The sequence below is a fragment of the Capra hircus genome, chromosome 28, assembly GCF_001704415.2.
Source record: "Capra hircus breed San Clemente chromosome 28, ASM170441v1, whole genome shotgun sequence".
In the NCBI taxonomy this organism is placed as follows: Eukaryota; Metazoa; Chordata; class Mammalia; order Artiodactyla; family Bovidae; genus Capra; species Capra hircus.
Genome location: NC_030835.1, coordinates 35,077,792 through 35,103,091, shown reverse-complemented (window position 1 = coordinate 35,103,091; position 25,300 = coordinate 35,077,792). Strand labels below are relative to the sequence as shown.

The window sequence follows — 25,300 nt, the reverse complement described above, 5'->3', positions numbered from 1 at the left end:
CAAACTTTTAGAGAAACGAATATTTTATTTGTTTTATGATACAACTTCAGTAAAAAGCTTTAGTTTCTCTTATGTTTGGTGGGATTTAAGGCCTTATTTTCCATTTTCTAGAAAAAGAATCTTTGGGGGAACTGAGTTAGCTGAAGATAATTCAGATTTTCTCCTGCAACATCCTGACAGTTGCAGTGCTCATGTTGACAACTTTTGCTAACTTGTAATGGGATATTTATTTCTTTGGTCCTCCATTTCTTCCCAGAAATATGAACAAGAACTTTTCAAACTGGCACTGCCTTGCCTGAGTGCAGTTGCGGGAGCTTTGCCTCCAGACTACATGGAGTCAAATTATGTCAGTATGATGGAAAAACAGTCATCAATGGATTCTGAAGGGAACTTTAATCCACAACCTGTTGATACCTCAAAGTATGGACTCTTTCTATTGCAGCAGATTTTTATTGTAAATGATGTGTGAAGTCTGAAATTGAATAAGGTACTAAAGTGAACTTTCTCTCATCCATGCCCCCTTTGAATTGGTATCCTTTTAATAGGGGTCCCTTTACGTGATGAAATGATAGTAGTAATAATAATGGTTACATGAATACCAGAAATAGATAAGATGTACCTCCTAAGAGATATGCTCTTAACATCACCAGGATTCTCTGTATGTAACCACATGGTTATATCTATAATCATGAGAATCAAGAAAGGATATCAGTTATCTTTTCAGTTGAAGTTCTACCCTAAATGTTAAATCAGTAATTGCAGTCAACCTCTGTGTAGGGTCTTTGACTGGGATGCTTCCAGCATGCAGGCAAGGCTATTTCTACGAGCAGTGGGGCATCACTCCTTCATCACTACATCTCAGCCAGGCCTGGGGTTAGCAGTCAGTGTTCAGCCTCATAAAGTACAGCATGAGAGTGAAGGGAATATCAAATGAGAATAGCTTTGCAAAATTTAGCGTGCAGTGAGGGTGCAGAGTGACAATCTCAACTACAGATACAATGTTACCTAACATTATGAAAGTTCTTCCATGGACCTGGTTGCATAAATTGTTCTGCAGATCAGGTATTTGAGTATGTTAGGTGTTTGAGGTCTTAGCACTTTTGTTTTTGTTACCATCTTTAAATAGAATCATGGTTTTCCACTTGCAAAGAGGCTGCTCTTCATGCCACATTGTCTTATCCATTCTGTAGTCACTCAGCAAGATCAGTATTAGCAAGGTAGTCACTTGGTAGTTATCATCCACAGCATCTGAATTTGCTTGGGTGTTCAACTTTCAGGCCTCTTGTGTCCCCGCAGCTGGTTTAGCTTCCATAACCAGATCAAAATTTTGACCCAAGTGGTATGCTGTTAGTTTGATAATGCCTTAAATTTGCATGTTTGGTATTTGATGACAGTCCTGTGAGAAAAGACTCTACCCCCCAGTATTTGGCTTATGTGATTGATTGATCCTTTGTATCTCTTCTAAAGTAAGTAGACCAAAATGTCACATGTTCACATTCCTACGTGGGTAAGTTTGTGGTTTGCTAACGTACAATGTAATCCAGAATTTTCAAATAACATCAGAACTGTGTCATGGCTTTGATGTTGATTAATTGAATCCAATTAATGAGTAAATGCTGAGCATGTATATTAATTTACCTCAGTTTACCCCTTTGGGGGTAACAGATTAGGTTTGCATAGTGATGTCAATAGTGTCTACATCTCTATGATTTTTACATACTGTTTTTTAAATATGTGTGTGTCATAAAGTTCAATTACTAACTAATAACATACGAGAAAAGAACCATAAACCTCATTATATCAGGTTTTACTTATAATTCTATTCTCAAAGTTAACTGCATTAATAAGTTATTTTCATCAGTGAATCGAATTATGTACATACTTAGTTTTTCATTAATAGATATATGTGGTAGTACCAAGTCTTTCATTTACCATAAGACTTGGTCACCAACTGCATGGACTTCATGTCTGTTTGAGAGATTAAATATTTATTTAAACATGAATGAACTCAAGAAGAAATGTTATCAAAATCATAAAGCATGAATTGATTAAATGCTTTTCCCTGGACACGACTGAGTGACTGAACTGAACTGAACTGATAGTTCATATTTTAGAATTTATATATAGATGATTATTATTTAAACTCATTAACACATCACTGGTTGTATTCAATTAACTTAAAATTAATTTTAGTACATTTAAAAAATGTAACAGATCAGATTTCAGCAGACTTTTACCCATTTATAGTTGTTGCAGAAGAGATTAAAATCAAAAAAGAATAACTTCAAAGAACCAATGTGAGAGTAAAGTATATCTTTAAGCTCGTTATCTAACTATATCTTTATTCAAATTAAAAAAAATTGGTGCATCTATTGTCCTTTTCTTGCATACATTTAAATTATTTTTCTCATACTATGTAAAATTTTTATTGTGTATAATTTATATTAAGATATAAAGTATGAATAAATATAAGATGAACAGATAGAACCTTATTCACTTGACTTTTCTCATACTGTTTCTACCATATGGAAAAGTAATACCTTGTTAAACCAATTTTTTAACAGTTTTGCATTGAATGAAATATGAACAGTCATAAGCTGTGGAATAAATTATGAATGATTCCCTGAAAATCCTATGAAAATCAAACCTCTTTTCTTTGTTTTTCTCATAGTATTACAATTCCTGAGAAGTTGGAATACTTCATTAACAAATATGCAGAACATGCACATGACAAGTGGTCAATGGATAAGGTAACAGTCAGAACATCACATTCTAAATCATTAATGAATGTGCCTAATGACTGATTCTGGCTCACATATTTCTGACTATGCCGATCTTCTACTTTCAAGTAAGAGCATTAGATTAGGAAAGAACATTTACTTATGATTTGCTAATATAATATTTAGCTCTACCACTGATGTACGTAGGATACACCTATGAATAAGAGTATTTGTGTTCATAAAAAGCACAGTGTTAGAGAGAATAAGATGATGAAGGAGTAGGTGGATGTGGAGTACATCTCTCCACGGATACATCAGGAATACACCTTCAAACACAGAAGCACATAAAGAACACCAGCTGAGAGCAGACAGGAGTACTTGACCAGAGGAAAAGAATATATAGACCCACGCAAACTCGAGATCAAGCCCTGAGCCTTTGGAGTGGGAGCACTGACTCCAGGACTCTAGACTGCCAGAGAAGTAGCACTGCTGCTGCTGCTGCTGAGTCGCTTCAGCCGTGTCCGGCTCTGTGCGACCCCATAGACGGCAGCCCACTGGGCTCCCCCGTCCCTGGGATTCTCCAGGCAAGAACACTGGAGTGGGTTGCCATTTCCTTCTCCAGTGCATGAAAGTGAAAAGTGAAAGTGAAGTCGCTCAGTTGTGTCTGACTCAGCAACCCCATGGACTGCAGCCCACCAGGCTTCTCCGTCCATGGGATTTTCCAGGCAAGAGTACTGGAGTAGGGTGCCATCGCCTTCTCCAGAAGTAGCCCTAGGGAGTATCAAATAGGGAAAACTCACACAAAGGAAACTGCTTGAATACAAGACCTGGCATCACCCAACCACCATTAGCACCCTGTGTAGGACCCCTCATCTAAACAACAAACAAAACGTAAACCAAGTCATCGGCAGACAGGATTACCCCCTCACTCAGCCTTGCCCATCAGAGGAAAAACAAACAAACAAAAGATCAGCACAAATCTCACCCTAAGTGGCTTACACAAACCCTTGGGCCAACCTTAGCAGGGTAGAAACAAAAAAGAAGAAAGAATTCAACCTTGAAGCCTGGGAAAAGGAGACCTCAAACACAATAAGTTAAAAAAAAAAATAATGAAAAGTCAGAGAAATATACAAATGAAGGAACAAACTAGAAACACAGAAGTCCAAATAAATGAAGAGGAAATAGGCAAACTACCTGAAAAACAATTCAAAATAGTGATAGTAAAAATGGTTAAAAGAAACCCTCAAAAACGAAATGGAGAAAATGCAAAAATCAATTAACAAAGACCCGGAAGAATTAAAAAATAAACATACAGAGACAAACAACACAATTACTGAAATTAAAAATACTCTGGAAGGAATCAGTAGCAGAATATCTGAAGCAGAAGAACAAATCAGTGAGCTGGAAGATCAAATGGTGAAAATAGCTTCTGAAGAGCAGAATAAAGTGAAAAGAATGAAAAGAACTGAGGGCAGTCTCAGAAACCTCTGGGACAATATCAAACAATATCAAACACACCTATTATAGGGGTCGCAACAGATGAAGAGAAAAAGAAAGGGTATGAGAAAATTTTTGAAGAGATTATAGTTGAAAATATCCCCAACATGGAAAAGCAAACAGTCAAATCAAGTCCAAGAGGCACAAAGAGTCCCATACAGGATAAACACAAGGAGAAACATGCCAAGAGACATACAATCTAATCAAACTAACAAAGACCAAATGCAAAGAAAGAATATTAAAAACAGCAAGGGAGAAGCAACAAGTAACATACAAGGGAAACCCCATACTCTTAACAACTGATCTTTCAGCAGAAACTCTGTAGGCCAGAAGGGAATGGCAGGAAGTATTTAAAGTACGGAAAGGGAAAAATCTACAGCCAAGATTACTGTACCTGGCAAGGATCTCATTCAAAATTGATGCAGGAATAAAAAGCTTTTCAGACAAACAAAAGCTAAGAGAATTCAGTACCAGCAAACCAGCTTTACAACAAATGTTAAAGGGACTTATATAGTCAAGAAATACAAGAGAAGAAAAAAAGATCTACAAAATCACCCAAACAATTAAGAAAATGCCAATAGGGACATGTATATCAATAATTACTTTAAATGTAAATGGACTAAATGCTCCAACCAAAAGACACAGGCTGGCTGAATGGATACAAAATCAAGACCCATATAAATATATGCTGTCTACAAGAAACCCACTTCAGACCTAAAGACACATGTAGGCTGAAAGTGAGAGGATAGAAAAATATATTTCCTGCAAATGGGAAGCAAAAGAAAACTGGAGTAGCAATCCTCATATCAGACAAAATAGACCTTAAAGTAAAGAAGATTACAAGAGATAAGGAAGGACACTACATAATGATCAAGGGATCAATCCAAGAGGAAGACATAATAATTGTAAATATCTATGAACCCAACATAGGAGCACCTCAATACATAAGGCAAATACTAACAGACGTAAAAGGAGAAATTGAGATTAACACAATAACAGTAGGAGACATTAACACCCCACTCACACCAATGGATAGAGCATCAAAACAGAAAATTAACAAGGAAACACAAGTCTTAAATGATACATTAGATGAGATGGATCAGGACATTCCATCCAAATGCAGAAGAATACACCTTCTTCTCAAGTGCACATAGAACATTCTCCAGGATTAACCACATCTTGGGTCACAAATCAAACCTCAGTAAATTTAAGAAGATTGAAGTTGTATCAAGCATCATCTCCAACCAAAACACTGTGAGACTAGATACAAATTATAAGAAAAAAAAAACTTGTAAGAGACACAAACAACATGTTTCTAAGTAACCAACAGGTTACTGAAGAAATCAAAGGGGAAATAAAAAAATTTCTAGAAACAAATGACAATGAAAACACAACTCAAAACCTATGGGATTCTGCAAAAGCAGTTCTAAGAGGGAGGTTTATAGCAATACAACCCTACCTCAAGAAACAAGCAAAGCTTCAAATAGACAACCTAACTTTACACCTAAAACAACTGGGAAAATAAGAACAAAAAAGCCCCCAAAATTAGTAGAAGGAAAGAAATCATAAAGATCAGAGCAGAAATAAATGGAAAAGAAATTAAAGTATACTGAAGATTAATAAAACTAAAAGCTAGTTCTTTGAGAAGAACCAAAGAAGAAGCCTTATCCAGACTCAACAAGAAAAGAAGAGAGAAGAAATAAGATCAACAAAATTAGAAATGAAAAAGGAGAGGTTAGAACAGACAGTGCAGAAATAGAAAGGATTTTAAGAGACTATTATGAACAACTATATGGCAATAGAATGGATAACCTGGAAGAAATGGATAGATTCTTAGGAATGGTCAGTCTTCCAGGACTGAACCAAGAAGAAATAGAAATTATGAACAACCCAATTATAAGCACTGAAATGGAAGCTATGATCAAAAATCTCCCAAAGAACAAAAGCCTGGGACCAGATGACTTCACAGGATAATTCTGTCAAACATGTAGAGAATAGCTAATGCTTATTCTTCTAAAACTCTTTCAATAAATTATAGGGGAAGGAACACTTCCAAACTCGCTCTACAAGGTAACCATCACTCTGATAACCAAAGCCAGACAAAGACAACGCAAAAAAAGAAAACTACCAATATCACTAATGAACATAGGTGCAAAAGTCCTCAACAAAATTTTTGCAAACAGAATTCAGCAACACATCAAAAAGCTCATACACCACGATCAAGTTGGTTTATTCCAGGGATGCAAAGATTCTTCAATATATGCAAATCGGTCAGTGTGATACACCATATTGACAGATTGAAGATAAAAACCCTATGATAATCTCAATAGATGCAGAAAAAAGCCTTTGACAAAATTCAGCACCCATGTATAATGAAAACTTCAAAAAATGGGCATAGAAGGAACCTACCTCAACATAGTAAAGGCCATATATGATAAGCCTATGGCAAACATTATTCTCAGTGGTGAAAAACTGAAAGCATTCCCTCTAAGATCAAGGGTGTCCACTTTCACCACTATTATGCAACATAGGTCTGGAAGTCCTAGCTACAGCAGTCAAAGAAAAATGAAAGGAATCTAGATCAGAAAAGAAGTAAAGCTCTCACTGTTTGCAGATGACATGATTCTATACATAGAAAACTCTAAAGAAAGTGAGGTAGCTCAGTCATGTCTGACTTTTTGCAACCCCATGGACTATAGCCTACCACACTCCTCCGTCCATGGGATTCTCCAGGCAAGAGTACTAGAGTGGGTTGCCATTTCCTTCTCCAGAGGATCTTCTCGAGCCAGCGATCGAACCCAGGTCTCCCGCATTGTAGACAGACACTTTACCATCTGAGCCACCAGGGAAGCCAAGAGAAGAAGAAGATTCTAAAGATAGTATCAAAAAATTACTAGAGCTAATCAGTGAATTTAGCAAAGTTGCAGAATGAATACACAGAAATGACTTGCATTTCTATATACTAACCATGAAAAATCAGAAGGAAAAATTAAGGAGTAAATCCCACACCATTGCAACAAATAGAATTAAATATCTAGGAATAAACTTATGTAAGGAGACAAAAGAACTGTACACAGAAAAGTATAAGACACTAATGAAAGAAATCAAAGATGACATAAACAGATGGAGAGATATTCCATGTTCTTGGGTAGGAAGAATAAATGCTGTGAAAATGACTGTACTACCAAATGCACTCTACAGATTCAATGCAATCCCTGTCAAATTACCAATGGTATTTTTCACAGAACTAGAACAAAAAATTTCACAATTCATATGGAAACACAAAATACCCCAATAGCCAAAGCAGTGTTGAGAAAGAAGAATGGAGCTAGGAAAATCAACCTTCCTGATTTCCGATTATACCACAAAGCTACAGTCATCAAGACAATATGGTACTGGCACAAAACCAGAAATATAAACCAATGGAACAAGATAGAAAGCCCAGAAATCCATGCACCTATGGGTACCTTGTTTTTGGCAATAGAGGCAAGAATACAATGGGGCAGAGACAGCCTTTTCAATAAATGGTGCTGGGAAAACTGGATGGCTACATGTAAACGAATAATATTAGAACACTTCCTAACGTCATACACAAAAATAAACTCGGGAAGACAAATTCAGTAAGACATAGTGACTCTGCATCCAGAAATCTTTTAAGAAAAATTTACCTTTTATGTGTAATTTTACATTACAAAAAGATCTTGAAAATTTTTAATCAGAATTTAGTAATTATTTACATCTTCTCGTCTTCAGTTGCATCTCTTATCACTAAGTAGATCTTCAGTTCCCTTACAGGGCAGGATGGCATGTTTTATTTGCATTGTCGATAAAAGAGGAGCAACTCGAATGAGATAACTAAGTGGTCCCAATGTGTGACATAAGTCCTACATACTTTTATGAGATTTTTTGAGAGGAAATATCATGCACAGTTGTCGCATTTCAGTTGAGCCTAGTAAAACTTGAGAGAAGATGGTTAAAATAGGTTTGTCAGAGAAATTAAGTTGAGATGATGCAGGAATCTAAAATGAGGATATAGTGCTTTGCTGAAGGGAAAATCAAACAGCATTGGTTCCAAAAGATGCTTGTGTTATGTGGCAATTCAGTATTACCCAGTTTCAATCTTTGCCCTGGCCAACCAGTCCCTTCCTTCCTCTAAGAAACCCCATTTTTGTTTTTTTGTTTTTTGTTTTTAATTTTTATTTTTACTTTATTTTACTTTACAATACTGTTTTGGTTTTGCCATACATTGACATGAATTCCATGATTGGGAGCTCATGTACAGAAATCCCATTTTTGTTTTGTTAAGCATGTGACTTATCTTTGTTCAGTAATTTAACCATGTTAGTAGGTAAGTCAGTAAGAGTAAAGTGTCTGCCCTATTTAAAGGTACTAAGCTGTTGAGGGGTGGTGATGGAGAGGAAGTTTACAGGAAAGCAGTCCTGAGCTGCTTCAGCTTAGTTACTCAGATTCCATAGACATACAGGGAAACAGTGAAGTGTGCCAAATTACATGGGCAGAAGCATGTGGGACAAATGTGTTGATAGGTCACTGAACATAGGAATAGCGAAACAAATAGCACTATTTAGGGAGGCTTCCAAATTAAACAGCTACTTCAGATTAAAATGAGTGTCTCACATACACATGTCACAGGTTGAGGTCCTTAGTTAAACAGGATGAGCTAAAATGAATATCACATTGGCTGTGCAGCCTGTAGCTTCCTCCTAGGGGAGGGCGATTGATATAATTACAGATCTGTCTAAGGAAGGCTAGATGCTATTCATCTCTGCATAAAAAAAAATGTATTCCAGGAAATTCCCTGGTGGTGCAGTTGTTATAACTCACCACTTTCCCTATAGAGGCTACGGGAAAACAAACAAACAAAATTGGTCTGAGAAACAAACAAACAAAAAATTGTTCCGGGTGATTACTCAGAATAATATTGACTAGGATGAAAATCTTTATATTGACTTATACTGGATAAAATTTCAAACCTTAATGCTTATCTTGGTTGATTTTAGATTTATCGAGTACATACTTAAACACATGCGCACCTACACTCTGAAATTAATGCATGTAAAACCATTTTGATTTTTTTTAGTTGGCAAATGGATGGATTTATGGAGAAATATATTCAGACTCATCTAAAGTTCAACCATTAATGAAGCCATATAAACTATTATCTGAAAAGGTGACTTTTTTTTAAGTTTACGTAGCTTTAATTTGGGGGTGGAAGTTTTTGCTATGTAAATTTCTTATTAAAATGTCTTCTTTATACATACTATTTTTACCCTTTCTCAGAGGTCTCCTTTTTACATTTTTTTGTCTTCTTCTTCATAATCCCATATTCTGTCAGTATTTAACTGGTTATTCTCCTTTCTATGTAATATTTTTCTGTATTAGAAAAAATTTTATGCCTCTCATATTTTTAAGAACTTTAGAAAATATTCTTATCAATCTAAAGAGTCTTTTGTTGTTATAATGAAGTAATATATTTTAATATTTTTATTATTTATGTTTTCATGTGCTTTACTTCTTTTGGGGGAAAAGCAGTATCTTGACAAATGAACTGTAAAGGATTTTCTGGCTCTCTGCTTATAGAATAAGTTACTTCTCTGTTTATTCAGATTGTAGAAAAGCCATCAAGCACATGTCATATAATCTGGAACTTTTTCCTAATAGTGTTGCTGCTTTCTAGGGAAACTAAAGAAAATTAACCTCATGCTATAGTAAGCCAGGATCCCTCTTAGCAGCATTAGTCAAACTAGATTTCAACTCACACTCTGCTCTTCAGAATTTTTACTTTCCTTTTTAATTTTTAAATAAACAGTGCTAATCAAAAATGTTTAGGTGAAGATAGAATATTTCAGAACAAAGCATTCAATATTTTAAACTTTTATTTAGGTTCATAATATGCTATCCTTTTTTTTTTTTCTAGGAAAAAGAAATTTATCGCTGGCCAATCAAAGAATCTTTAAAAACTATGCTGGCTTGGGGATGGAGAATTGAAAGGACCCGAGAGGGAGACAGCATGGCCCTTTATAACCGTACTCGTCGTATTTCTCAGACAAGTCAGGTAAATATCACAGTGATGTTTGTGTCACTTTAAAATAATTTGGGTATTTCATTTAATTATTGTGTTTTTCACAATAACTAATGTGAAAATTCTGAAGACTAATATAAAGTTCAGAAAGTCTACTTTTTCTTTAAGTATGCTTAGGCCTTGGAGTTTATCTGTCAGGTTGGACTGCTCCTGATGGTATATAAAGGAGTACCTGATGATAAAGTCTTGAAGGTATATTAATAAATGTATTCCTTACCTACAATTAGGTTGTCTATAGAGATTTTGTCTCCTTGCCAATAAGAACTGCAGGTTGGTTCTTAGGGGCTAGTGGAGTGGTCAGACAGTAGTGGTATGGATCTAAAACGTCCATGGATGTACTTGCAAAGGGAAGATACACAACTGGACAGGCAGAGCAGGCATGAAAGAGCACACTGTTAGTGGGCCAAGTCAAGGAAGTCAGTCAACTGAGCAGAGCGTGGCTGTGGGGCTTCTGTGCTCAAGAGGCACAGTAAGGACAGCCTTGACCTTGAGAACCTTTGTTGTTGTTCAGTTGCTAGGTTGTGTCCGACTCTTTGCAATCCCATGGACTGCACCATGGCTTCCTTGTCCTTCACTATATTCCAGAGTTTGCTCAAAGTCATGTCCGTTGAGTCAGTGATGCCATCCAACCATCTTATCCTGTGTCTCCCACTTCTCCTGCTGCCCTCAATCTTTCACAGCATCAGGGTCTTTCCCAGTGAGTCAGCTCTTTGCCTCAGGTGGCCAGAGTATTGGAGCTTCAGCTTCAGCCTCAGTCCTTCCAGTGAATCTTCTGGGTTGATTTCCTTGCTGTCCAGGGGACTTTCAAGAGTCTTCTCCAGCACCATAGTTTAAGAGCATCAATTCTTCTGCGCTCAACCTTCTTTATGGTCCAGCTCTCACATCCATACATGACTACTGGAAAAACCATAGCTTTGATTATATGGACCTTTGTTGGCAAAGTACCAAACACTTTGCCTTCTTGAATTTCTTTTTCTTTGGAATGGTTTTGGTCACTGCCTCCTGTACAGTGTCATGAACCTCCATCCATAGTTTTTCAGGTGCTCTGTCTACCAGATCTAATCCTTTGAATCTGTTTGTCACTTCTACTGTATAATCTTAAGGGATTTGATTTAGGTGATACCTGAATGGCCTGAGTGATTTTCCCTACTTTCTTCAATTTAAGTCTGAATTTTTAAATAAGGTCTCATGATATGAGCCACAGTTAGCTCCAGGTCTTGTTTTTGTTGACTATATAGAGCTTCTCCATCTTCTGCAAAGAATTTAATCAATCTTATTTTGGTCTTGACCATCTGGTGATGTCCGTGTGTAGAGCTGTCTCTTTGTTGTTGGAAGAGAACCTAGCCTTGACGAGATACCAGCTGGCTTTTTGATTTCTCCTAGGCGCTAAACCTGACCTTGTCCCTTTCAAACTGTTTGGGTCACTATATTTGGTTTAGCCAAAATATTGTGTTTTTTGTTGCCATTTATATGGATAACATTTTTGACAAAAGAAAATGAAGACACTCAAAGCATGTGTTTCGCATGCTGCACATTTGCAATATACTGTTAAATAGATTTAAGTTCTGATTTGGGCCTACTCTGCTCAGCCACTCAGTCGTGTTCGACTGTTTCTGGCCCTGTGGAATGCAGCCCAACAGACTCCTCTGCCCGTGCAATTTTCCAGGCAAGAATACTGGAGTGGGGTGCCATTTCCAGCTCTAGGGGATCTTCCTGACCCAGGGATCGAACCTGGGTCTCTTTGTCTCCTGCATTGGCAGGCAGATTCTCCACAACTAGCACCATCTGGTAGCCAGGTGCATATTTTACATCAAATTCTCTTAAGTATCATGAACATAGAAGTTTGTAAAAGCATGCTCTTCCTGTTACCATGATTGCACATATTTCTAACTAAATTCCATTTTGTTTTAATCTGTTTAAGCAAATATTGAGCACAAACTGAGTCCTGGGCCATAGGAATATAAAGATATTAAAATCTGATTCTGTTCCAAAAGACTCACAAGCGTTAGAGACAGTCAGGTTAAACCTACTCCAATGATAAGATTTAGGCTAGTGATACATACAAGGTACTCAGAATGCAGAGAATGGAATTATCTGGGTTTTTCTTTTTTTCCCTCTAAATTGTATAGGAAATAAGGAAATTATTACATAATGGAAGTGACGTGAAGCTTTGCCAGGAAACATAGATTCTCCCCCACTCTTGATAGCAAAAATTATGGGCTCTAAAAACTGGAGAAGGCAATGGCAACCCACTCCAGTACTCTTGCCTGGAAAACCCCGTGGACGGAGGAGCCTGGTAGGCTGCAGTCCATGGAGTCGCGAAGAGTCGGGCACGACTTGAGCGACTTCACTTTGACTTTTCACTTTCATGCATTGGAGAAGGAAATGGCAGCCCACTCCAGTGTTCTTGCCTGGAGAATCCCAGGGACGGGGGAACCTGATGGGCTGCTGTCTATGGGGTCGCACAGAGTTGGACACGACTGAAGCGGCTTAGCAGCAGCATTAGCAGCAATTTAAAACTGCTTGTGTTGAATGAGAGCATGCCCATTGAAATAATAATGGTCCCAGTTCTGTGAGTCAGTACTAAATAGTAGAAATGGTAGAAGGCAGATAAGGAAAAAGACCTTCTCTTAGCCAGAAAAAACTGGGCCTATATAGCATGCTGGAGCACAGCCCAGAGAAGGCAGGGGAGGGGCTGCAGCAGAATGAGGGGTACTCCATTCCCTTGTTGCTGCCTTTGCCAGATGCTTTCTCGTCACTGCTGTCAGAGTGGGTAGGGCCGACTGCTAAGTAGCCTCTCCCTGTCCTGTCTCTAGAATATTTCTCGAGTACCAGCAAAGGAAGAGGAGCAAAGGGTCATTCTATGGTTTTAGCCATGCTCACCTGAAGATTAAAGTAACTGATGGGTTGCATACTTTTGCAAACACCCCTGAAAAAGAAAAAAAAAAAAGGTAACTGACGATGAAACATAACAAGCTCCAAAATGGTTCTGGGTCATGTTAGATATAAAATCTTACCCCAGATTTAAGAAACTGATTCTAAAACATTGAAAGTCATTACAGACTCTGTAAATTATAAGGTGTAAACTATAACCAATCCATTGTCAGAAAAGGATTACCTTTTTCTTTAACCCCAGGAAAATTCATTGTTTTGCTGAATTAAACTTTTCTCGAGAGTGCTAAAAAATGTTGTGTTTATTTCCTTTTTTCCTTTCTTCCCCTTTAGCTCATAATGTAGTTTTCAGTGCCCATTAAGCCCTCAATAAATATGACTTTATATGATACCCATATAACCATCACTCAAGTCTTACTGATTTTCAGTGACATGTGTGATATATGACATGTATTATTAAACCCCGTGTCATTCAAAAATCTTAGGAGGTGCCCATGCTAGATGTATGGATTAAGAGGGACAGCCCTAGGGTCATCCCAATCCTGGGACCTCCACTCTGTAGAAATAAACTGCTGGGCACATTACTTAGTCTATTTACCTCAGTAGATGGTAACACATGATTACCATTATTATTTATATATTTTTAATGCCAAGAAGCATTTTTTCAAAGGTAAATAAAAGAGCTTGTTTGTGTTTGTGGTACTTTGACTTTTAGTAAAGAAAGAATATTTCTATCAGTGTCAGAAACAGAAAGCAGCAAATGCTGCAAATATATTTATAACCCTTGTCATTATTTTCACCCTAACATTACTGAAACATAATCCAATATAATTTGAAATGTTAAAATGGATTATCATTCTTAATTACTAACCTTACAGTATTATCATCTTTTTCAGTTATCGTCTTGCCGAACTTCTTAATGTTGTTCTTCTCTCCAGTGTTGATTTCCCTTGTGATTATAAAGATATCCTCTATTATGTGATAGGTACACTCTTGAATAAATTAAGGAACACTTTTGATGGCATCACTTTATATTAAGGATTATATCCTTGGATGAATTGAGATCACTTGTTGACATGATTCTGAGCCGGTACTCTTCATTTCCTTCTGCTGGGATTCAGCACTCTATCTGCAAGGCAGAAGTGGCCTGTATTTAACTCAGCAAGATCTGGGTTTGAAATCCTGGCCTCGCCGTGGAGTAGATAGCTTTTTTATGAGCTTGGGCACACTGCTTAACCTTTCTATGCTGCAGTTTTCTCCTTTTAAAAATAAAACAGCAAAGAGCATCTAATTTACAAGGTTATTGTGAGGATTGCATCGTAATGCTTACAAATCACTTAAGAGTGTGGTGAGCATATATTGCAGTCAACAGTGGACCTTATGATCATTGTAAGCATGATTTCAGGAAATTTACTACTCAATTGCAGTTTTATAATTTGCATATTAAGATAATTTGCATATTAACATAATATATGGGCATAGACAAAGCCAATAACTTGATAGAATATCGAATAGAGTGTATACCTAAATGGAGAATCTATCAATAAAATATGACACAAATCAACTTATCTATTAAACGGAAACAGCCGTGCAAACATAGAGAATAGATTTGTGGTTGCCAAGGGGAAGGAGTGGGAAAGGGAAGGACTGCGAGTTTGCACTAACAGATGCAAACTATTATACATAGAGGGGATGGATAAACAGCACAGTCCTACTCTACAGCACGGGAACTGTACTCAGTATCCTGGGATAAGCTGTAATGGAAAAGAATGTGAACAAAGAATATATATAAATGTGTGTGTGTAACTGAATCACTGCTGAACAGCAAAAATTAGTGCAACAGTGTAAATCAACTCTACTTTAATGAAATAAAAAGGAATGAGTGTAACAATGCTGACAGAATTGGAAGTGGGGAGATCTGATTTGAGGGGCTAAACTGGTGAAATTTGACTTAATAGGCACGTCAGCAGAGAAAGAGGACATTTCTGGCAATTTAAGGTGTATCCCACAGGTTCTTAATTGTTACTTTTTTACCCCCAATTTTATTTTCTTGTATCTAGTTTTTATCACGCATGTAAAATATACATTATTTAAACAAATTTTTAAAATATGCTTCTAACCTAAGAAGGAGAAGAGGATGGGTGAAATTTGTTACCTCAGTTCAGTTCAGTCACTCAGTCATATCCGACTCTTTGTGACCCCATGGATTGCAGCATGCCAGGCCTCCCTGTCCATCACCAACCCCTGGAGTTTACTCAAACTCGTATCCATTGAGTCAGTGATGCCATCCAATCATCTCATCCTCTGTCATCCCCTTCTCCTGCCTTCAATCTTTCCCAGCATCAGGGTCTTTTCAAGTGAGTCAGTTCTTCACATCAGGTGGCCAAGGTATTAGAGTTTTAGCTTCAGCACCCATCAGTCCTTTCAATGAATATTCAGGACTGATCTCCTTTAGGATGGACTGGTTGGATCTCCTTGCAGTCCAAGGGACTCTCAAGAGTCTTCTCCAACACCACAGTTCAAAAGCATCAATTCCTCGGTGCTCAGCTTTCTTCACAGTCCAACTCTCACATCCATACATGACTATTGGAAAACCATAGCTTTGACTAGACAGACCTTTGTTGGCAAAGTAATGTCTCTGCTTTTTAATATGCTATCTAGGTTGGTCATAACTTTTCTTCCAAGGAGCAAGTGTCTTTGAATTTCATGGCTGCAGTCACCATCTGCAGTGAGTTTGGAGCCCCTGAAAATAAAGTCTGTCACTGTTTCCATTGTTTACCCATCTATTTGCCATGAAATGATGGGATTGGATGCCGTGATCTTAGTTTTCTGAATGTTGAGTTTTAAGCAAACGTTTCACTCTCCTCTTTCACTTTCATGAAGAGGCTCTTTAGTTCTTCGCTTTCTGCCATAAGGGTGGTGTCATCTGCATATCTGAGGTTATTGATATTTCTCCTGGCAGTCTTGATTCCAGCTTGTGCTTTGTTACCTATATTGAACTAAAATATAGGCTAAGATAGAGGAATGATTCATTCATTCTTTCAGTAGATATTTCCTGAGCACCTTCTATGTTCCATGCACTGTCCTAAGCTTTTCAGATAGTTCCCTGAGCAAAATAGACAAACACCTCTGCTCTCATGGAGTTTCCTGCTTATGGGGAAAGTAAACAATAGATTTAAGTGAATTACATGTTATATCACAATATGATCAATATTATGGAAAGAAAAACCAGCATGGAAAGGCAGATTGTGCGTGTAGAGGAAGGAGCTGAACAACCTGTGGGGATGATTTGCAATTTTATATGGTGATATTAGAATAGATTTCATGGAGAAGATAAATTGAATAGAGCTGGGAGAGTTAGACACATCCAGGGGAAGAATGTGACGAGTTATGCGCATGCTCTGAGGTGTGGGAGTAGCCTGACGTTTGTGAGAAACAACAAGGAATGCAATAAAGTTGGAGCTGGGGCCTAACAAGATGGGAGGAGAGGTCTCAGGAGCCAAATCAGGCAGGACACTGCGGGCCGTTTTAAGGTATTTGAGAAGTGCTTTGGAATCAGATATAATTAATTTAAAACCTTGATTCTTCTGTTTACTATTCACATGATGGTCATTAAAATTATTTAATTATTTTGAATCACTTTCTTTCTCATTTTAAAATGGCAAATAGCAATATCTCCTTTTCAAAGTTGTTCTAAAACTTCAATGAGGTAATCTATATGCTTTACATATAGCCATTCACATGGTGAGTGTTATTTGTTGTTATTATTATTGCTAAGAAGACTAGAGTTAATTAAATTCTGAAAGGGTATGTATTCCAGGTAACTTGAGATTATAGAAGAAATTGGCCAGTCTTCTGATTTCTGCATATATAAAGAGGAGAAACAGGTGATGAAAACTTTTCAAAGAATCTCTCTCTGAATAAAGAGATGTCTTCTTGAGTTCTTTAAATCAGTCTCAATAATTCAATGTAAAACCAAGAGGATATACGTTTCAGTTATATAAGCAACATGGTCTAAGAGGATATTAAATACTGAGAATTTTATTTTAGGAACAACTAACGTTATCGACATCAGCTGTATTTTATTCATTTATTCAACAAAAGTTTCAGAGAGTCTAATACTTTTTTATTAGTTGTAAGACATATGATTGCTATATCTCAATATCTGTGAGATTGGCAATCATTTTATAATCCTAATTTTATGAAAGATGGCCTGTGCCAGACTCTGGGAATACTAAGACAAATATGACTTAGTCCAGGCCTGCAGATTTTTACTGTGCTGTGGAAAGGCTTAATAACACTGTAAATATTTTGGAAGTATATTTCTGACAACAGAGTAGAGAAGGAGTCAGAGAAGGGGGAGATAGAAGGCTGAAAGAAACTCCTTAGAAGAGGTTGTATACATCCCACAAAACAAAACAAAAACATTAAATATCTAAGTTAGAGCAAAGACAGTGGATATGGAGGGAAGCAGTTGTATAGCAGAGATGTTTTTGTGGTAGAAGGGAGAGAATTTTGTGGCTGATCCATAATAGCAGTTGAGGAGGAATAATCAGAGGTGGTTGCCATGGGTCTGGGCTGGGCTACCAGGTTGGGTATGGATGCAAAATGAGGTTAGTACTGGGCGGGGTGGTAGCTACTACTACTACTAAGTCGCTTCATCATGTCCGACTCTGTGCGACCCCATAGATGGCAGCCCACCAGGCTCCCCCTGGGAGAATCCCTGGGATTCTCCAGCAAGGAGCAGGTAATACTTTTGATTTTAGATTTTGTGTTAGGCACAATTTTGGTTTCCAAAGATGATCCCCAGTCACCATCCTCTTTGGAATGGTTGCTTTCCTGGGGCTTTGCTATTTGGCCTATAAAGACATTTATAAATCTGACCTATGATTAGCTAGTATTTGTGTGAGGAGAAGTAAATTTCACTACCAACTGATAAGAATTTGTAAGAAACTCAAGAAATCAATTATCCTTTGACTTGGGTAATATTTCAGAATCGGGCATATCCTGAGCATTAGCTCTCTGGATCGGCAGACCCTAGGATATTGGGATGTATTATTCAACCAGAAATAATTCTCAGACACCCAAATATAATGTAATCTGCTAGATAACATTTGCAAAATCAGCTTGTTTAGCTGCTAGCCCATTTTATCTGAGGAGATGGTACGTTTTGAGAATTCACTTGCCTTATATCTTCAAAGTAACTCTTAAATCTCTCTCCCCTGGGTTTTCTCACGAGATGTTATTTTTTTGCAAATTGTCTAGGTTTCTGTAGATGCCGCCCATGGGTACAGCCCTCGAGCCATTGACATGAGCAACGTCACGCTCTCCAGAGATCTGCATGTAAGTGCTCTTGAAAATGCTCTGCAGATTTCATTTTTAAAGAGTTGCATGCGTTTCCTGCATGTGTTTTACAGCATGAATTATTGAATGTACTGATCATAGAGAAGGTCCATGGAATTTATTGATTATCTGCTCTAAGCTTTTAATGCGGTGAAAGTTGATAGAACTTTTTCAGGGTGTTTTCTCCAAATAATATATTTTCTTTAAAGATCATATCTATTTTTTAAAACCCTAATATAATTATGTAATTATATAGAAGAAGAAGAAACTAAATCAGTGATTTATAATGCTCTACTCAAAGATCACTTTAATTACTCATGAAAAAATATGTGTTAGAAGTCAGGGGTCTCTATCCTGTGGGATCTGATGCCTGATGATCAGAGGTGGAGCTGATATAATAATAATAGAAATAAAGTGCACAGTAAATGTATTGAGCTTAAATCATCCTGAACCCCCAGAGTCTATGGAAAAATTTCTTCCATGAAACCAGTCCCTGGTGCCAAAAAGGCTGGAGACTGCCGTTCAGTTCAGTTCAGTCGCTCAGTCGTGTCCGACTCTTTGGGACCCCATGAACTGCAGCATGCTAGGCCTCCCTGTCCATCACCAACTCCCGGAGTCCACCCAAACCCATGTCCATTGAATCAGTGATGCCGTCCTCGTCCTCTGTCATCCCCTTCTCCTCCTGCCCTCAATCTTTCCCAGCATCAGGGTCTTTTCCAATGAGTCAGCTTTTCGCATCAGGTGGCCAAAGTATTGGAGTTTTCAGCTTCAACATCAGTCCTTCCAATGAACACCCAGGACTGATCTCCTTTAGGATGGACTGGTTGGATCTCCTTGCAGTCCAAGGGACTCTCAAGAGTCTTCTCCATAAGTTGTTTATTTAACCAAACTGACAACATTTTGCTTGCTCCTGCCATGGTTCTCTTTTGTCAATAAGGAGCCTACTGTGAAATGCCTGATTTGAGTGAAAAGATAAAATTTGTTACCACAGGACATAAGTTGACATATATTGACATAAGTCAATATAATGATCACACAATGATATTGGCATTGTTAGTATCATTCTAAGAGAAGTAAGTATATAAAGATAAAAATCTAAGATTATTAAATCTTGGGCTTCCCTTTTGTCATTTTCTGGTATGAATGTGTTAAAATGACATAGTAAACTTGTCTTAAGTGAAAGGAATCTTAGAGGTAATCTTGTCAAAGTCCAAAGGCCACAGAAAAAGTTAATGAGCCTCCAAGGTCTCTCACCTAGTTTGGGACAGACATTTATTCAGTCTGTTCATTTGATGTTCCCTGTGTTCACTGTTTATTCAGTAAGGTTTAATCATCTTGTAAAGCTTTAGAAATTGAAATAAGAACTTATAAACAGACATATTTTTAAAGTCCATTGCTAGTTTGAGGTTTCATTATTAAATTAATAAAACACGTGTCTTTAAACATGTCAAAGAACAATAACCTTTCCCATCAAATCATCTCTGGCTATTTACTACTTTATAATTTCACAGATCATTAGAAACCTTTGAAATTTCAGGTTATAAATAAGAAATTATAAATAATTTTCTTTTAGATATATTTTAGCACTAACACTATAATTTATTCATTTAAAGCATGTTTGATATTACATATTGGAAACCAAAATTATCTTTTTCTAGTATCCTTTTAAAGTGTAACTTAGTTGCAAAATATTTTGTTTGTTTAAGGCTATGGCAGAAATGATGGCTGAAAACTACCATAATATATGGGCAAAGAAAAAGAAACTGGAACTAGAGGCCAAAGGTAATATTTTTAAAAATCCTTATTAAAAAATGACCAGAGGTTGAGTCCATGAACACACGATAAGGATAAAGTAGTCTTTTTGACACAAGAGCTCATTATATCTTTAGTTTATTAGAATGGTTCAAATATAGTTATAATAGTTTCAAGGTAGAAATGCTATTCCCTGATTTCCTTATTGCTAGTATATAGTTCCTCATGTCCCAGAATTTTGATGGCCCATCAAATGGTCTCTTTGCTCCTTTTAGCCCGTAGATATCTTTATTCCTCATCCTTTTAATTAATTAGACCTCCTTGAATGACTTCCGCCCCTAGCTAAATGTTTCTCTTATTTCATTGTATCTCCTGTCCTCAGCCTCCTTGTTTACTTCAGTCCAGTTGTATACTGTCTGTTACATGCTTTTGCTTGCCCTTTCCTGCTGTTTTTGTTGAATACTAAAATGACCTAATATTCCCTTAGTCATTTCTAAAATCTTTTCTTAATGTGTTAAGAAAATTATATTTCTGAAAATAAGTATGTAATATTTGCATAAATCTTTTGTTCAGTTACATGCATCTTGTACTGATCATCTCTTTCACTGTTATTTATTCAGCATTAGGTTATACACATGTTGTTTATATTTGTGTGTGTTCTCTTATTATCTTCTATGTGCGTTTCTTTTCCCCAATGAAAATATAATTCAATGTAACTTTTATGATTTTTGTCATCCTTATTGTATAGTTCTGGATACCAGGAAGCTCTAGGAAAAAGTATGGAGGAAGATCATTTTGAAGAGTGAGACTATTTCATAATGAAAGGAATAGATTTCATTGGAGGATAGTACCGGGTACTAAGCACTGGGAAACAGAATCACACAAATTAGAATTGGTCATAGGAATGAACAGAGAGAATTTCATATACCAAAATTGCCTCTTCCAGAATTTGGCTTAGGGCTAGGCCTATTTTTCCAGAAACATCTTATAAATGTTTGTAAAATGAATGATCAGCTCTTTGGTTGACTGATGTATGAATAGACAGAAGGATGGATGGAGAGCAGAGTCACAGAGTCACAGTATTTTCACTTAGTAAAGTTCTTATAGGGGCATTGTCCACATAACTAGTTAACAAAGTTAGTATTTGTTCCATGAGCAAATTACAGGATAAATTTATTCTATTCTAAGTATGTTTCTATCACTATGGTTTGATTATCATTAAAAGTAATTAATCAGACCACATGTAAAATAGATAGCTGGGCTTCCCTTGTGGCTCAGCTGGTAAAGAATCTGCCCTCAGATTCTTTGTGGAAGACCTGGGTTCAGTCCCTGCGTTGGGAAGATTCCCTGGAGAAGGGAAAGGCTACCCACTCCAGTATTCTGTCCTGGAGAATTCCATGGACTATATAGTCCGTGAGGTCTCTAAAGTGGATTCTCCAAATTTCTCTAAAGTGAGTGTGTGTGTGTGTGTGTGTGTGTGTGTGTGTGTGTGTGTGTGTCTGTGTGTGTGATTGAGAGAGAGATAATAAGGAAACAACTTGAAATACCCCTTTAGTCTTTCAGATACCGGGGCAATTAGGAAAATCAGTGTTGAAGCCGCCCACTTTTCTTTCGGCCCCATCCAGGGCCCTTTTTATCATCCCTACATCTATGCACAGAAGACGAATCCACTTTAGAGAAATCTGGAGAAAGTTTCCTCTTCTGCTCTCCCAGGCTGTCTGTTCCTTAGTGCTTTCCCAACCTCCTTGAAGAATCTAGCAGAGTTTGGGGAAACCAGGCAGTTTAAGGAGTATATCATGAATAGAATAAAGGAGTGAAAGTCCAAGAAATTTTATCTGTGCTCCCCAATTAGTGAAAAATGGAAACAGCTGGCATTCCTTTTTATTCTTTGTTTCCTACTAACACGTATTTTGAGCTCTGATGATCTGTCGTGAAGCCAAGAAAAGCAGAGGTATCAAGCAGTTTTGACCCTTTAGCATGAATGAATGCACTCGGCCGGTGCTGTATGTTTGAGGCAGAGTCCTAGAAATTACTAAACATCTATTCACCTCTCAAGTGTAGCTAGTTTCTTTACTTCCCTTCCATACAGTATCTGTTATAAATGGGCCAGATCAAGGTAGTCCACTCCCTTTAGCTGAGTGGCACAGCAAAGGACATAATTTCAAGTCTGCTGGCTGACTTTGAAGTATCTGCCATATCTAAGGCCAAAGGTTCTTTGTGTCTTTGGTGGTGGTTTAGTTGCTAAGTTGTGTCAGACTCTTGCGACCCCATGGACTGTAGCCCACCAGGCTCCTCTTTCCATGGGATTCTCCAGGCAAGAATACTAGAGTGGGTTGCCATTTCCCTCTCCAGGGGATCTTTCTGACCCAGGGATTGAACCCCAGACTCCTGCATTGTAGGCAGATTCTTTACCAATTGAGCTGCAATGGAATCCCTTTGTGTCCTTAGAATTTTTAAAATTTAAGTTTTTTCTCTTTTTCCCTGTCTCTGTCTCTCTCTTTCTCTTTCCCCCTTCCCCCTACCTTTCCCAAAATGATCTGTTACTGTCTGATCCCTAAATCATTGGGGATTACAAATTAAGTTGTCAGTTTCCCTAGGAATAAAGAACTAGATTCAAAAATAGGTCATAACTGCAGGGTGATTAAATTAAATATTTGCTTTATAATTTTTTTCATAAAATATGCTAAAAGTCAGATTTGTTCTCAGCGGGCTTAGTAATTTATTCCATATCCTTCTTGCTGGTCCCAAAATGTTTATTAGTGTTATCATATGACAGTTATAGTCTATTGACAGTTATAATTATATCAGACTGTAAAATAACTGATGGCTTCTTAATATGCTTCATATCAGTGTAGTAGCACCTGACTGCATTTGCGATCACATAGTGTCACCTAATGGTCAGAAGGTTCATTGCGTGATTACATTTCTCTAGATGGCACTCTCAGTCCAAGCAAGCTCTAGGAGAGCATGGCATATTTTCCTTTGTCCTTTTGTTTGCTTATTTCTTTTTTGAGGGCCAATTCAACATTTTTGATTGTTCTGGAACTCCTGACTTAACCCCACTGGACTCTTCATAGGCTTTATGTTTCATTGTAATTCAAACAAAATAGTCGTTTCAGTTATTTTTATTCTGGAGTTTCCTTAGCAGTGATATTTCAAGGAATTTCAGCATCCCACATAAAATATATTCCTTTATGTGTTTGGTAAACTTTGAATCTGGGACATACCAAGCTATTCTTTTTGCTGCTACGTTAATAGTGCTCCTTGTACCGGATCTTTACATCTTTACGATCTTTTGAAATTTTTATAATTTTTGCAAACGTTTTTACAAAATTTATAATTTTATAAATGGTTTTCTCTTGGTCAGGATTTTTAAAATTTAAATGCTTCCCAGAATTTTTAAATCTAAAAGAATGATTTTAGTATTTATCTGAAGAGGTATGCTAGAAACTTAGATTCTTGCCAGAATTCTAAGTGAATCAATTACATATGCTACTTCTATTAGATAATTAACAGCAATCAACTCGTACCTTAACAATCTGAGTTTTGTGTGTTTAGAAATATGTGACTGCAAAGTAGGCTCCATGTGGCTCCGTGGCAGACTCTGCCTGCAATGAAGAAGACCCAGGTTTGATCCCTGGACCGGGAAGATCCCCTGAAGAAGGAAATGGCAACCCACTCCAGTATTCTTGCCTGGAGAATTCCATAGACAGTGGAGCCTGCAGGGCTGTAGTCCATGGGGCACAAAAGAGTCAGACTTTGTGACTAAACAACAACAAAGACAATAAAGTACTTTCTGATCTGGGAGGCATAGTGAAAATTACGTATTTAGGACAATTGTTTCTCTTTTCTCTGTGCATGAGAAAATGAAGCATTTTGCTTGAAACCTACCTTGTAATTTTACTGGATCCAGCTGTGCAAATTTTAGTGCATAGTACACTCTGCATCCAGAGTTCATTTGAGTAGGAAGGAAAGCACGGCCTCTTTTTCTTCCTTGTGTGACTGTAGATGTCTTTGGCACTTGATACTACAGTTGTCTTTATGTTCGTTTTAATTGCATCTTAGAAGGCATATGCATAGTCTTTCTTGAACAGGTTTCCTAAATTAATTGGAGCATTAAAGGCACTAGAGAGGAAAGAGTCTTGGATGAGTCCTATGTATCCTATGTATAATTAGAGGATACCAGGAATTCTGTAGTGAAAATGAAAATTCTATTGTCAAAGTAGTGAAAGTGTTAGTCGCTCAGCTGTGTCTGACTCTTTGCAACCCTGTGGACTGTAGCCTGCCAGGCTCCTCTTGTCCTTTTTCAGCCAAGAGAACTGGAGTGGGTAGCCATTCCCTTCTCTAGGGGATTCTTCCCAGCCCAGGGATTGAACCTGGGTCTCCTGAATTGCAGGCAGATTCTTTACATCTCAACTACTAGGGAAGCCCAAATTCACCCATGTCTCATTTCAGATTATTTTCTAAATACTATGCTGTATTCTCGACATCCTAGGAGGTGGAAACCATCCCCTGCTGGTACCTTATGATACGCTGACGGCCAAAGAGAAAGCCAAGGATAGGGAAAAAGCACAGGACATCCTCAAGTTCCTGCAGATCAATGGCTATGCTGTGTCCAGGTAAAAGCACACCTACTCCAGTTACACATTCTTGTTATAAGACTGAAGATTCAAACAGCCGTGTCAGATTTAATGCTGAAAATGAGCTCCGTGGCCTCTTTAAATGTCAGAGCTACTATTTAGTGTGCTCAAAATATACATGTTGGAAACATTAATGCCCTTAGCTGCCATATAACTGAGTTCCCTACACTTTTTATGTTAAGTCCCCATTCATCATTTAGGCAAAATCTCTGGGCAGAAATGACACTCTGTATTTTTAATTGCAAGATTTTATTGTGTAGTAATATTTATTAAGTACAGCTTCTTATCAGATGCAAAGTATTTTTTATAATTTATTTTTAGCTATAAAATACTAGCTAACTTTGCAAATGTATCTA

General features: G+C 37.4%; 1 protein-coding gene across 1 annotated transcript in view; it reads left to right on the top strand.

Annotated features, from left to right (window-relative positions):
* The window catches only part of RYR2 (ryanodine receptor 2), an 814,256-nt gene that overhangs the window by 608,757 nt on the left and 180,199 nt on the right, over window positions 1-25,300 (top strand). The window contains exons 53-59 of the mRNA XM_018042460.1: window positions 257-420; window positions 2,672-2,750; window positions 9,316-9,405; window positions 10,153-10,290; window positions 18,475-18,552; window positions 20,259-20,334; window positions 24,800-24,923. Of these exons, the coding sequence (XP_017897949.1) occupies window positions 257-420; window positions 2,672-2,750; window positions 9,316-9,405; window positions 10,153-10,290; window positions 18,475-18,552; window positions 20,259-20,334; window positions 24,800-24,923 (749 nt within the window). The remainder of the gene's footprint in view (window positions 1-256; window positions 421-2,671; window positions 2,751-9,315; window positions 9,406-10,152; window positions 10,291-18,474; window positions 18,553-20,258; window positions 20,335-24,799; window positions 24,924-25,300) is intronic.